Source organism: Corvus brachyrhynchos, unplaced genomic scaffold (assembly GCF_000691975.1).
Source record: "Corvus brachyrhynchos isolate BGI_N302 unplaced genomic scaffold, ASM69197v1 scaffold42, whole genome shotgun sequence".
In the NCBI taxonomy this organism is placed as follows: Eukaryota; Metazoa; Chordata; class Aves; order Passeriformes; family Corvidae; genus Corvus; species Corvus brachyrhynchos.
This window is the reverse complement of record NW_008237242.1, coordinates 4,185,045-4,200,403: the sequence shown is the minus strand read 5'-3', so window position 1 is coordinate 4,200,403 and position 15,359 is coordinate 4,185,045. Positions and strand designations below refer to the sequence as shown.

The window sequence follows — 15,359 nt, the reverse complement described above, 5'->3', positions numbered from 1 at the left end:
TTTGTACCTGCCCAGGCATCTTTTTTTTTTTTTTTTTTTCTTTTTTTTTTTTAATTAGGCTTTTAAAACTCTAAAAGATATCTTCTATGTGGTTTTGAGTGGCAGTAAGATTTTAACTGCAGACTTCATTTGCACTTCCCACAAGAAAGGTTTTCTATAATTTCGTTCAATTATCCGTATAATTTTTAAAATCATTTGTCAATATTATGAAGCATTGATTTAGACCACAAATCACTGATTCCTTACTGGAAGAATAATTAACTCGCATATATACTTTTAGATGTTACTTCTTGGATTTTTATGTCTCTGTGTTATTATAATATATGAGTGACTTGATTGTATTTGCTATTACAAGATTTTCATAGGAACAAATGGATTTCTTGTGTTTAGGACTTTAAGCATTCAACTCATGAACAGTTCCAAATTTCACACAATATTAGCATTAATCAACTACGTTGAATTGTACTGATAGTGTTGGGGTTTTTTTGTAACTATTGACCTATGAACTCTTCAATTAATTTACTATAAAAAGCAGAATTCAGATTCCCATACAGAATGAAATTTTACATATTTTATTCACATTATATCTAATCTTAACAACTCAAATCTATAAACATTAAAACAATGTGCCTCATAAAGCAACATTTCTTGGGCTTTTTAAAAGGAAGGTATTGCATGCTATTAAAATAAAGCATTGAGAACCAGTTTCATCTCAGAAGTTTTATTCCACAGGAAATTTAACATAATTACTAATTTTCAATTCCTTGCACATTATTTCCGTGTTTGGAAGATTAACCTCAACAGCTTCAGAAAGACATCAGCTTAAATTCCCCAGAAGAAATATTCTTCATTATTTCTATTGTTTTCAGTGAGATCATTACACTGCCATATTATAATTAGGACAATTGATTTGAAGCTCAGCTATGTGGCAGTGTGACCTGGGGAGAAGGCATCATGTAAAAAGAACTGTGGTTAATGAACCATCCACTTAAATCTCAAAGTGATACTTTTAGGAGGAGTTAGGATCATGCAAGAGAAAAGTTTCTTTTGCTTTCCTACACACACTTTCTTTTGCTTCCCAAACCTGGTTCTGGCTGAAACAAGAGGAGCTACTTGAAGTATTTGCCCCATGTTATGACAGGCACATCTAGGGAAAAAACTGTTTTGCAGCAATAGTTTCAGATACAATTTTTGTAAATGTGAAAACTTTCAAGTTTCTGTGTACATCTAATCTTTTGGTACTTCATGAGTTATCAAAAAGTATCTGATTTCATGTTTTATTCACAGAGATGGGAAGATAAAAATATTAACTACCTTAAAAAAAAAAAAAAAGAAAGGTCAAGAATATACTGAGTTTGAAAGAAGTTGGTTACATGCGTCCTATTTGTACAATGATGACTGTACATATGTTGGATATGCTGTTGCTTTCTATGTGTTTCTAAATGCATAGAAAACATTGTAGCTGCTTTGTTTTTTTTTATTTTGATTGAATTATGCTGTTAGATTCAGGAGTCTGGGGACTGGATCGTGTCCCACCGGTTTCAGTCTAAGGTACAGTCAGGGCACTGCCCTGTTCTCTCTCCTAAATACCTGTCTCTGAGGAAAAGACCTAGTGTGCTGAGGGTAGAGTGTAATTTACTCCAAAGTTATGCCTTAAAATGGGAGATAAAAATGGGTTCAGGGTTTGAGAGACTTGAATGATCAAAAATGTAGAATTAATTTTATCAGGCATGCATTTTTTGTGAAGACTTTGGTACTTCCTAAGGTTCTCCCTGTATTGTCTTGGCATTTAGGTATATTTTATGGTAGATTTCTTTTTAAATGTAAGTCTGGTATTTATTACTTTTTTCAGATTCACTAAGGATGAAAACTGCTCGTGCAAGTCTGTTAAAATTAGGGAACGTAGACTTCAGAATCTGATACTAATTTCTAAACATGCAGTCAGGTATCTGATGTTTGAAAAGTTGCAAGCAGTGATATTTTTTAGGATTCACATTTCTTGTTCAACTGCCTTTTTGGCGTAGTGGGAATCCCTGCTGTGGTGAAGAGTGATGGGAAATATCTTATTTCTCTTCTCTTGTTGCTGCCAAAGTACATCTTCACATTAATAAAAGAAACAATTCCTCTTGCTCAGCTAGTAAGAAAAATCTTAAATAATAATTTTGGCCATTTAGAAACTGGCTGTATCTCCTAGCTGCCTTCTTTGTAAGATATAATAATTATGAAAAATAATAAATGTCCCTTCTAGCTCAGTTCCATGCTCAGAGGTCTCCAGCTTGAGTTCAGTGATGCTGTCAGTGAAGATACTTGACCCATCAAGAAGCTTGAGCTGAAGTTCAGGTGATGCTGATGTTTGAAATAATGTTGAAGTGGGAATAGACCTACACATCAAGCTGCCAAAGCTGTCAATCTCTATGTTCATGTACAGTTCCAGTATTATTTGCCATATGGTCACACTCAGTTTGGTACTATGACTTAAGGAGAAGAGTTTCAGCTGAACTTTGTCACAGAGGCATGCTGTTAGTATTGCATGTGTATGTCTTTCTGACAGCTGTGAAATGTTTTTTGTTTTACTTTGCTTCACTTAAGATAAAAGCTTAGCCTAATAAGTTACTTTGTGTCATCAGTGTAAGTGATGAATGAGACCTCCACCTCTGTAGAAACAAGTGAGAATTTGCACTGGGTATTTTATTTCAGAATCCTGGATACTTTGTCATTTGCTTGCTTTTTTCATTGTGGAGATAAAGTGACTGCTCCTCTCTATTTAGATGTCGGGACAGGTCCCACACATTTATGACACAAGGATAGAAAAACCACACATTATGACAGGGAAGGCATGCCCTCTGTGTGAGAATTGATATTTAGTATGGCACTGGCCAATTTACAGTAGAAAACAAATATTGCAGAATTTATATGTGGTAAATAAATATTGCTTCCTGGTTATACATTACCCTTTCAAGTCTTGCCTAAATATTCCTTCAGCAAATTAGTTACATTAATGCTGTCAGGTTTAACCTGTCATATTTCTATTTTGTTGCGCTGTTCTTTTTGATCAGCAGAAGCTGGCTTCTATTTGTACATTTCCTTGAATTGGAATAAATGAGACTCCTATTATAAAACCTAATGTCAGATTGACTCCGTCTAGAAAGTAACAAATTTTAAAGGTCACATAAAACAGGCCATTCTCAGCTCTTTTTTTCTGAATATGTTTGATTAAAAATAGTTTGCTCTGTTTATTAAATCACTGTTTTCCCTTTAGGGCCAACTAAAGCAGAAGCAGATCTTTGCATTTGTCATCATCTTAAGGTCACAAATACAATTGGATTAGATAATGATATATACCTTTTCCCACTACTGAATTATCAGTGATGAATTATTTATCATAAAGTTAGGCAGACATATCAGGAGTCAGTTGAGTGTAAAATGTTGCCCTGAGGGCATAGCCAGGCATTTCAATCAATGCATGTTTACCTCTACTTGTGCAGACATATTTCCAGTGTAGAGTGTGGTAACCTGCAACTCTGAAAGAAACTGGTTTTGGTAGGAGCTGAATCAGACCTATGGTATCCCAAGTGATATTTATGAAGAATATCTTTTGAAGCTGACTTGTCAAATATGAAACGGATAAACAAAAAAGCCACGGTTGCCTTTCATTGTTTAAAGAAGATTGAGAGATGGATGCTCAAAAAGAGGCGTTGTGCTCTCCCTTTTATATTACTTTATTTCCAGGGGAACTTTGTTGCAAGTACTATCTTAAAAGTAAACATTCAGCTCAGGTAGGAAAATTCAGATCCTACAGTTTATGATCTCTGTTTAGTTGGTGCTCTGAGGGATAAACCTAATAATTTTGGGCTGACTCAGAGACTGAAAAAAAAAACCAAAACCTTGTCACTTTTATAACTGTTATTTTGCCCTGCAGTCTAGCCTGGAGTTTCACTGTTGCTCTAAGTGCAGGTTTCAGCGTGCCTTCCAGAGCTGCACATGTGTGGCTCTCCCTGTTTCCCCACTGTGGCTGTTTAACATTCCAGGCTCCACACACAGCTCACTTGGTGCAAGTGCCGTTTCATACTGCCCAAGGCATGGTGCAGATCTTAGTTTGAAGACTAAACCTAAGAGAGCTTTGTGGTGCTAAGCACCCTTAGTACTTCTGAGAAGTGGAAGAGGTGTCTCATGACACCTCATGAACTCAATGATCTGAGATTTGAATTAAGTTTTTCTAAGAAATTTTTTCATTTAATCAGAATTAAATTCTGATAATTTATATTAACCAATATTCATATAAACTGAATCTAAAAATCAAAGGCAGTGGAGTCACCATCCCTGGAAGTGTTCAAAAAACTACCGGATGTGGCACTTGGTGCCATGGACTAGATGGCATGGTGGTGTTTGGTCAAAAGCTAGACTTGCTGATCTTTGAGGTCATTTCCATCTTTTTTGTGGTTCTATGATTGTATGATTCTGAATGGAACTAAAAATCACAACTGAACAAATATTACATGCCAGTTATCAGAAGGCAGAAGAGGTAACCTATGCATTCCACGACAGCAGTTCAACAAATTTTGTGTTCACTTAGTTAAACTATACGTGTGCTGTTAATTGAATATGACAGCCCTCAAATACAGTTAAGCATGTGGGCTAGTAAGACTGGAATAGTTTTTCTGTCTCAAGCTCAGAAATCAAAGTTAGCAGGACCAGTTTGATACATACACTCCATTATAAATGTGAGGAAGGAACAGCCTGCTTTCTGCTTCTTACATGGGAATAAAAGGAGTCATTAATAAAGTGTGAGTGAAAACTGAGATAAAACATGTGAAGTCTGACTTCTTCAGCAATTTCTTATTCCCTGTGAGCAATACTGTGCCAAAATAATGGAAACTGTTAACCTGTGGTTCCATTTCAGCCATTGTCAGAGGCATTGTCAGTTATTCAGGAAAAAATTTAAGGTTTCCAGGCTATTGATAAAAGCTTGTAAAATTAATTTAGGAAGAAATCATGAGTTCTTAGAAGCAAGTTCACAGGCTAAAATTTTATTAAACATTTTTCAAGTGTATGGAAACTGTGAAAAATGGCAGTATTATAGCCAAACATAAGCAGACAAACATGATAATAAAAACTATCATGTGTAATTGAAATGAAGCTGAGTAGTAATGAGCTGAGTAGTAATGAAAAGGAGAAATATTTATGAAATCTTTCCTATTATATGAAACAAAACTGTGGGAAGAGTTTTTTCTCAGGAGAATTTTAATTTTTTCTCAGGTGCAGTAATCTTAAGTAATTCTATTAATTTTTTAGAAATGCATTGTCCAAAATTTACAGCTCTTCCTGGTTAAACCTAAATATTTAGGTATGAAATTAAGAATCTAATAAATAAATAAATAAAGCAGCCAGATTTTCAGACATGTTTTGCAGTTGTAATTTCTGCTTATTTCCATGGTATTTTTGCATGGTATATGTTTAATGATAGCCATTTATATTTATCTGCATGAGTGAAGGGCTTAGGAGCTTAACTTTAGTTGTGTGCAAGTCTTTGAGTTCTTTTTGTTATTAATAGTATTGTTATATTTTTAATAATAGTAATAGTTTTGTTAAGAAATTCAATGAAACAGAGAGATTTGAGCACACATCTGTACTGCAGAATCAAGGTGAATTGATTTGTGGTCTTAGATTTGCTGGAGGTCCAGCTGATGGGCAAGCCACCATTTGCTCAAATGCATGGCATTAGTTTCCTGTGCTCCAGTTTATGTCTGAGAAAACTACACTTCACATATCTCCTAGGAGTTTTAATGCGGTTTAGCTCATTAATACAGGAATTGTAATTTGCAATTACCAAAAATAAGCTATAAAAATATGACTTCTTTTGCTACTCTTGTTTCAATGTATCACAATCAATTCCTGAACGGGAGAACATTAAACATGCAATGTATGACTTCAGTCCACAGGGCATTTTGGTTATTAGTTTAAAAAAAATCAACACATCCCACCCCTCCCACCCACAAGTATAAATATGTCAATACAATACTATGGGCAAATATTGTTGTTTACATTTTACACTGTATGCTTGCAGTATTTAATTTTTTTTCCAATGAAATATGCATTTCCATAAATTCCTTCGTGAAAAAAAACCTGCTGTTATTTCAGCAAGTGAATATGCAGAGATTATTTTCAAAGGTTTTTTCAACACTTGCTTAAGATTTTTGTGTTAAAGTTAACTTCTTTAACACAGAGGCATCACAGTTATTAGGATAGACTACACAAATATTAGACTATATAAGCAAAAGATAAGTGATAAAAGAATGGTATGTTTGAAATGCTGATAAAATATTACCATGTTATGCAATCTAGATAACATCCTGGATATGTTCAAGCATTTTTAACATGGAGCACTAAGCTTCACAGAAACTACTTCTGGAGCAGTTTCAAAAATGATGGAAGTTTGCAGTGTTTTACACAGACTGTTGCAATAGTTTCCTTTGATGGATTTGGTTTCATACAAAATTTTCAACATTTTAGCATTCTTGGAATATGTGACCATTTCTTCAGAGGCACACTGATAATGAAAAGGCTTTGAAGAAAACAGTGACAAGATGCAATGGTCCTCGAAAAGCCCAAGCCCAACAGCACAGTGCCTAAGCCCATTGTTGAAGAGGCCGAATGAGGATTCAGGAGTCTTGGGTATATGTGACTGCTTGGTTTGGACTCTGAAGAGTTTTGACAATCAGGTCTTTCCCTGGGTCTCTTACAGTAAAGCCTAATGGGAAATATGAAGGAAAATTTCTGACACTTTTCATGTCATCAGAAATTATCTGCTATTTGCAGTTGTAGTATAGGAACCATGCGGACAAAGTACAACCTAAATGAGTGCTAGTATTCCAAACCAGTAGTAATCCTTGCCATTTTTTCCAGTTCTTCAAAAGAAGATTATTTCAGTGCACACATCCGCTCTTTTGGTTCATAACAGCTACTGAAATTGAAGCTATTGAAATAGCTGTAACATAAACACATTTCTTAGCAAGAAAAATGTGTAATAGTGACACTTTCTTACTGTTTACGGTATCTCCTAAATATCAGTGTTATCTTCCCAATTTTGACAGCAGCTAGATGGTATTTGGATAGGATTTATGTTACAAGCATCTGTTTCCAATGACTGTTGAACTGGAATTTGGAATATATTCTCTTTAAATCCCCTAAACTGAAAACATGTTTTGTACATAGTGTTAATATTTGAGGTATGTTTCTAATATGCAGATTTTGCCTTTTGGAACTCAAAACATAGACTGCCATTTTCAAGCAATGACCAACTCCCACTAACAGAAAGTTGAAGACATCACAATGTGCTCTCCATATTTGCATTTGTCATATATAAATTCATTTACAATGTGGGTACTTAATTTTTGCTTTTAGTTTAGATATGTAAAGGTTAGGACACAAACATTCCCTCTTTCATGTGTGAATTCTTTTATTTACAAACACAAAATGTCATGTGCCAGTATGCCCATACACCTCTAGCAATCTGATGTCTTCAGTCCTAAATCCTCTGATTTCTATGTCTAGCCACACTATTAAATAGTATTTTATACTTCCGTGAAATACCAACTGGCCATTCTTCAGCTTCTAAATACAGCTCCTTCATAGTGAAAATCATGCATATTAAAATGTTTCTATATATATTTATATGTTTATATATTTACTTTTAGTTGATTGAATTGTGTAAAAAGTACAGAATATGTCTGTATTTATAGACTGGAAGTACATTAAAACCAATAGTAGAGAACTACTAAATGCATTTTTTTATGATATTTGGCAGCTGACTGCTGCTTTTCATGAAAATTCTGTCTAACAAATTTTCCCATGAAAAACCTCTGTTGTTTTTGAGAATTTTATATGTGATTTACTGTAAGATGCTTTTCAGATGCAGATGGTTTGTGTCTTAAGAATGGAGGAATGCTTTGAAATCCAACTTACTGTATTAGTTTGATATGAACATACATACTACAGATGTAGTAGCCACAGAATTATCAGTATTTTAGGGAAATGCCAATGATTAAGAGCTATACACTACCTTTTTGTCATTTTTGATTGGGGAACTGGTATATGCAAATTGGATTAATAGTATAGAAGTAGAAACCAAAAAATGTAACACTGCTGGTATTGTTTCTTCACTCAGATTTTTGTGCATTTAAAGCAAAAGTGAATCTTCTAAAGGGGTCATTAAATCTCCCACTGCTTTTGGGTATTTAAATACCAAGTTCATAGGCAACTAACGGTGTCACTAGCTTTACCCAAATATTTTTTAATTTGTGAATCTTGCTTCAATTGAAAGGAGTTGGAGTCTTTAAGAAAACACTTTAGTGAGTGACTTCTAGCCAATATATGCCTTTTTCAGCAGCTTACATAACACTGGCATGCATCCAAGAGCCAGGTGTGTCAGTATGGTTCTCTGCTGAAATTAATGTGCTCAAATTAATGATCCTTCCTTAGAAACCTCAGCTTTTTTAGAAGTTCAGGATGACACTTCTTTAACTTGCCTGATGAGAATAAAATGAGTTTTATTTCTGATTTGCAACATGTACATCACCTGTAATTTTTGTCTGCAGATTTTCCACATGACATACGATCTGGCCAGTGCAGTGGTGAGAATCTTTAATCTGATTGGAATGATGCTCCTGCTGTGCCACTGGGATGGTTGTCTACAGTTTTTAGTACCATTACTCCAGGATTTCCCACCAGATTGCTGGGTGTCCCTAAACGGTATGGTTGTAAGTATTGTTCATTTTTCATTGTGCTTTCTAAACATTATTTTTCTAAACAGTTAGCTTCAGAATTTAGAGTAAAAACACATGCCTAGTAATATGCTGCCCTGCAATTTATTCAAGGTTACTCTCATATTTTGTTGGCTCACTTGCTAAAGTTTGTTCTGTAGTCCTCATGGTCAATAAAATTATATTGACTCGTTGTCAGTAAATGAGCCAGAAAATGCTTTCAGTTTTAAAGTCAGTATAATGTATTAACCCTTATTCACTAAAAACAGCCACCCAAAAGAAATATGGAAACACTCAGTTCACCAGTGCTTCCAGTTTAGGCCATAGTTTCAGAATGCTACTGAAGGTAGATTATTGGCGTTAGTTTCATCTAATGTTTTCCTCAGTTTGTAAACTTCTGAGTTACGTAATGATCCATTGTTCCCAACACACAGATCAAGATTTTTCCACGTAAAATAAGATAAATAGGCTCAGCTGTGTGATAATTTTCTGTGTGAGAACAGACTGTTCAAGGACAGAATGTGACTGTGTGTTATTTATAAGGACAGGTAATGACTTTCTACTTAAAGGACAATGGCTGTGAAAAATACAAATTTTTTACCAAGTCAGATAATGCAGCAGTATATAGAACATTTTTGTAGTAAATACAGTGAAATTGTCAGAATGGACCTATAGCCAAAAAAAAAAGCCCCAAGAAGCTCCCTTATTGGTAATCTGAAAATATGTGTCTCTCTGGTTTTTGTAATCTTAGGATCTATTAACCATCACCTTTACTGTAGATGGGCATCTTGCTCAGTCTCACATATTCCTACTGTAGAATCATAACAGTATTTGTTCCTTTAGGAACATGGTACTGCACATTAATGTCGGAGCTCCTTGACTAAGATTGTCAGTCACGCAGACAAGTATTTGCAGTCATCAGGCAACATCTTTAATGATAAGCAGCATGTTTGCTGACATCTCATTGTGCCTTTTCTAAAAAAAATACTGACATATCTTCAAAAATGGGATTGCTGCAATAAAAGTAGGTCACCGCAGTGCTGACTGGCACATCTTTCCATTCTGCTATATTCTGTGTTCTGCTTTCTAACATCTTCCATTCACATTTGCAAAGCGTAAATTTTCTATCAGCTTTTTAAAGATCTGGATGAAAATCATGCTAGCGCGTGAAAGGAAGCCTTGGATTACACTTAATTGAAGTATTTAACTTTTAGAAAACACTGAACTATTAAATTCTCTCTGCTCCTTATGAGCTACATTCAGTCTTAAGTAAGCTGTACACGCTATGCACATGCTCAGAGCTTTCTTTCTGCCTACCAACATTCAGGGCTTTTTTTTATGGAAACAATACTCTCTTTCTACTGTCCACATAATCTTGGAGAGATCTTTTCTGAAAGTTGCACCTATAAAATTTTTCTGACAGCAACTAAATTGTTTATGTTGAATGAACATTGAGGAGAAATTTCAATATAAAGTTCACAGCATAGACAGTCTTTTAGGCCAGTGACAAGCGAAAGAATGGTGGGCTGCCAACCTGCAATCAGGAGCATATTTGCCACTGTTAGGCAGAACATCTAGCTAGACCTTTCTTCTGACTGTGTCATGGTGTTACAAGACATTTCTTGATTGTTTTCCAGGCTCTGGGAATGAATTCTTTAGCACTGAAAATAGACCCGGAAGCTGCCATGGAATATCAGTCCTCTAAAATGATAGAGATAACAGAAGGATGTTGATGATAATGATGATGGTTATGTGCTTTTCTGGTGTATTCAGAGTCTAACTGACAGTTGACTTTGGAGTTTGGAAGGGTTTCATGTTCCTGGTACTGCAAGAGCTTTGGCAAGAGGGAAACCTTACTCTCCCAGAATGCTGTAGAATATTAACAATTTAATCTACTCTGAATTTTAACCTTTGTTACTGAAATGACTGCACCAGGTACTGGGGCTTGGACGAAAAGTAAAATTTTGAACTTGTTCATTGCAATCATTGGCTTGCTTGGAGACTTACTCAAACCGATGTGTGCTCACCCAGAAAAAGTCAGTTTTTCCACAATATAAGTCAGTGGTGAGTCAAAGCATTTGCAGGTAATCTGATGATAAAGGAAGTAAGGACGTCAGAAGGATGACATGCTGTCTCCTCAACTGACACAGCCCAGCCTACTCTTCCAGTCCACAGTTCCTTTCTGTCTTGCACATTAGTTGCTTGAGGCTGCAGAATGCAAGAACTTTTAAAAGCCTTCTCTTGAAAGCTGTTTCTTCTGTTTTTGAACTGATACACAAAACTACCCAAATTCCACAGGCATGATCATGGTTTTAATTTATAAATACGGTAAAGGAAAATAACACAGATTTAGTTTAATGTCACAGAGGAATAGGAAAATGAACCCAAGTTGCACGTTGCTTACTAGCTCTCTGAACAACGTGACTGAATGCAATTAAAACAAAACAAATTAGTTGGATTTTTATCTTTGAAAGGTTAATAAAAACATCATAGTCCAACACAAAGAAGACTATAAAATGGAAAGCCCTATCTGTAAAAGGGGATAAGATCACCACTGGTTAGTACTGTACCAACCTACAGCATAAGTAGTTCAACAAAATTGTTCAGATCCCATTGGCGTACTCTCTTCCATAATAGTAATTATTATGAGCCCATATTGCATCTGTACGCTAAGCTTGACCTTCTTGGCCAATTCCTAACATAGGCCCTCATCTTGCAATGAAATGACTGCCAGAGCTGACCTCTTCCAGAATATCAGTGTACTGGTCATTAAAAATAAGAACACTGGTAAATATAAAATGAAAGTAAGTAGCAGCTCTTTTCCCCCCACACTTTAAGTCACATTCCAGCCCTTATTACAAACAAAATAAGAGTCAATTACTTGTAGGAGGGAATATAGCTCTTTGAAGCCGTTCCTAGTTTTTTTGACACCAGGATTTTTTCATTCCTAAAGAAGGTCTTTTCTGAAGAAGTTTCACAGACTTTCTTAACGATGCTGCCTAATTTCTCCTTGGCTCAGAAAGCCTATTATCTTGTGTAATTTATCCTCAGCTTTCCGATTTGCGTTGCTTTAGACTGGTGTATTTCCATAATGACTCATAGACTAAACATTGTTGTCATGCCTCGTAGTTTGAGCCAGTAGTTCCTTAGAAAATTAGGAGTAAAACTTGCAGTTGAAACTAGGTATACACAAAACCAGAAAAGCACAGTGGTCTTCTGCCATACTCAGTCTGTGCAAACTCAGATTCTGCATTCAGTTTCAGACGCAGTAATTCCAAAACCGGTCTGTGAGTCCCAGCTGATGAACTCACCTAGTCAGGTCTTGTATGGAAAGGGTTTCTAGGCAAGTACAGATGAGCAATGACACTGATGCCATCTGGCCATCTAAACATCACAGCCTTCAATAAAGCATCCCTTGCAGCAGATCATTACTAACAGTATCTGAAGATTCCCAGCCTGTATTTTCCTGTCTGTATTTGCAATAATTAGTTGTATGGTTAGGAGAACACATGATCCCTTAAGCAAGGTATTTACCTGGCCTTCACAGTTTTTTTTTATTTATAATGTTCTATTAATGAGATAAAAGTAGCAGAGAGGTATAGAATTTAACTTGAACGGTGAGTTTTTTAAAAGTCAAAAGGGTCTGTAAAGCTTTTGGAAAGGCCTTACTTTCCTTCAGGTACTCTGATTTATTTTGTTTTGTCTTTTCCTTTCTGTCCTTGCAGTTGGATTGTTTGCAGCTCTCAGGGTGTTTTAGGTTTGGATTTAGTAACCCGGGATTTTGTATTGTACTGATGCCCCTTTGTGTCTCATAATTTCCTCAGGGCAAAGGAAATCAGACCTTCATCTCTGATAGTGTCAGCATTGCTAGTAAAAGAATTTGGGAATTTCTGCTGTAGAATCTGGTAGTCTCTCTCATTATAAAATGAATTACTTAAATGAATATTCGATAGGGAAATTCAGAAGGGCAGGAGATGGTGAGGATTTATAATGCCCTAAGAACTATGCTAACATATATATAATATATAAAAAAGCTATTTAGTATACCACCCAAAACTATAATTCTCAACATTTCTTACTAATGAACACCATTTTCAATTACACAATCACTTTTTTTTTTTTCCCCAGTAAGATCTCTGTTTTACTTAGTGGAACTCAAGGATTTCATTATAGTCATTTGATGTGTTATTCTGCATTGGGTTTTGTCCTTTTGGATAATGCATCAGCTTAGCATCTTCTTCCCTATAGTTGGCAATTAGGGAAGCCAATTTTCTCATGAGATTTTTTCTTCATTTGATCATTATGTGATAGCCATCATTTAGAGCGTCACAAATGTTTCAGAATACCTTTTTGTTATTATAAAATATCACAGGGTCACATTTAAAGCATTAGATTCCTCTGATTTCATTTGCAATGCTGAGCAATAAAAGCTTATGTAAATCAAATCCCATAGTCTTATATTAGGTACTTAAAAAGTATGGACCATATGGGAATCATCTGATTACTAGAGGCACTGAGGATCAGATGAGGTATGCTACTATTCTAATGTATTTTATAGTAATATATTTATGTTAATGTGTGTCTATTTAGTTAATGCAATGCTTGTTGGAACAGATAAAAGTGCAATTACTAATCAGAGATAGACTGGGATCAAAATTAGTGGAATCGCCCAAGTCAGAGACTCTGTTTGCAATGCAATTTGGAAATATGGTAATACTGGTAACAACAATATGTAACTGACATTCTTAGGACTAAGACACACATATTTTTGAATCTACAGTGAATAATTACATTGCTTCTATTATGTGCAGCTGTTCAGAATTCAGCTACTGGTCTCTCCTGCCCTGAGCAGTGACCTAGTCACTGAGGTCAGTCTGCTTCCTCCTGCATTAAGATGATGAAGTAATGACCTGTTTCACTGGTCTGGCATGAAGTGATAGGCCTAAAAATATATTAGCTCGGGAGAATATATTAATTTGTGTGATTTGACAGTAAAAGAAGCTGCAGAGGAAAATCTTGTGGATGTGCTGTGCTAAATGGCAAGGTAGGTTTAATGCAGACTGAGGAGGTGCATTAACTGTGATACCAAAATTTTATGCCAAGCTAGTGGGGACTAGAGAAATATGGTATCTGAGGACACTGTTGATTTAATTCAGTGTGTTGTGATCAATGAAGAGAAAAACAAATCAGGTTCTCATTTTTACAACAATTGCTGAGGCTTTAGGAAGCCCACTTATGTTTTGGTTTATGCTTTTTTGTGCTCTCTGACAGGTTAGCAGGTCATCTGCTTTTGCAGGCCTAGAATGGGAAGTAGTAATAATTTTTCTTTACAACCTCCTTGCTTCCTTCCAACCTCCTTGGTGTAATATTTTGTATGTTTTTTGATGTCTTGTATACTTTGGACTGTGCATTTTTGTCAGTAGGTTTCTGATGTGCTTAGATAAAAACAGTTACTAGATTTCCTGTGCCTCAAAGTTATTGAGATTTTTTCCTGTATATTATTTCTACCATTAATGTCTTCTCAGATTATAAATTTTACTTTATTGTCTTAATGCCATGAGCTAATTCAGATGTAGAACCTTTAGAACTAAAAAATAAAGGTGCAAAATCAATTACAGTGAGGTTTAAAACTTTCTAAAAGTTTAACAATACGGAAAGTTGTACTTGAATATTTGGATAATAACTACCTCAAAAGGGAAAATAATCTTTCAAAGAAGGTATTCCTGGTTGTAATCACACAACTCCACCAACTCTGAACATTGTTTAGCATTGCAAACTCAACTATTGTCATAAGCCCTTCCACCTAACCTTACTCTCACTAAAATGCTTAAGACTGATGTTGTAGTATTGATGTATTTACTTGATGCTGCTTGTGATACTTATTTCAGTAGATATTGGTGCTTAATGCAACCAAGAGGAAGGATCTAAATTAGGACACATGTTCGTGAGTGTTGACTGTAGCACTATCTTACTGATGTGATAATAGGTGCTAAAGAGGATGACTTCTGTAATGAATTAGTTGGCTGCCTTTCATGCTTCTGTTTTTTTCCGATAGAAAGCTGGTCTTCCTTATATGGGATGAGAATAATGAAACAATTATTTAGAGGGAGCATACAAAAACAAGTTGATAAAAGAGACTAACTAATTTCCACACTTTTTCTTTGTTTTCAAAAGAGCTGGTAGAAATATGTCAAGGAGGAGATGCAAGGAAGAACTTGCATGTTTGTCATCAAAATTTAGTTTCCGTGTTTCTCCCTCAAGAATCAACTGTCTTGGTTTGAAAGAGAGGTGTCTGCTAAGGAAGGCAGGAGCCCCCCTTGGAATGGCCGATGCAAGCCCCCTTCCCTCCGAGTTACTGTAATTTTGAAATCAAGAGGCTTTTAGGCAAAGATGTGGGAAATAGGAATAACAGTTCTTTACTATTATGTATCTATATGTGTAGAACCAGTCAAACAAACAGCAATAACTATGGCAGTAACAGCAAACAATCACAAACCCAGTCCCAGCCTTCTCGGCTGTCGGGCCCTTTCCCCTCGGGTGCAGTTCCGCTCGCAGCCGGCAGGGGCGCTGGCGGCTCCCGGTGAGCAGGGCAGGTGCGAT

At 35.8% G+C, this 15,359-nt stretch overlaps 1 protein-coding gene across 1 annotated transcript in view; it reads left to right on the top strand.

Moving 5' to 3' along the window:
- Window positions 1-15,359, top strand: part of HCN1 (hyperpolarization activated cyclic nucleotide gated potassium channel 1) — a 181,515-nt gene that overhangs the window by 77,817 nt on the left and 88,339 nt on the right. The window contains exon 2 of the mRNA XM_017730194.1: window positions 8,595-8,756. Coding sequence (XP_017585683.1) covers window positions 8,595-8,756 — 162 coding nt within the window. The remainder of the gene's footprint in view (window positions 1-8,594; window positions 8,757-15,359) is intronic.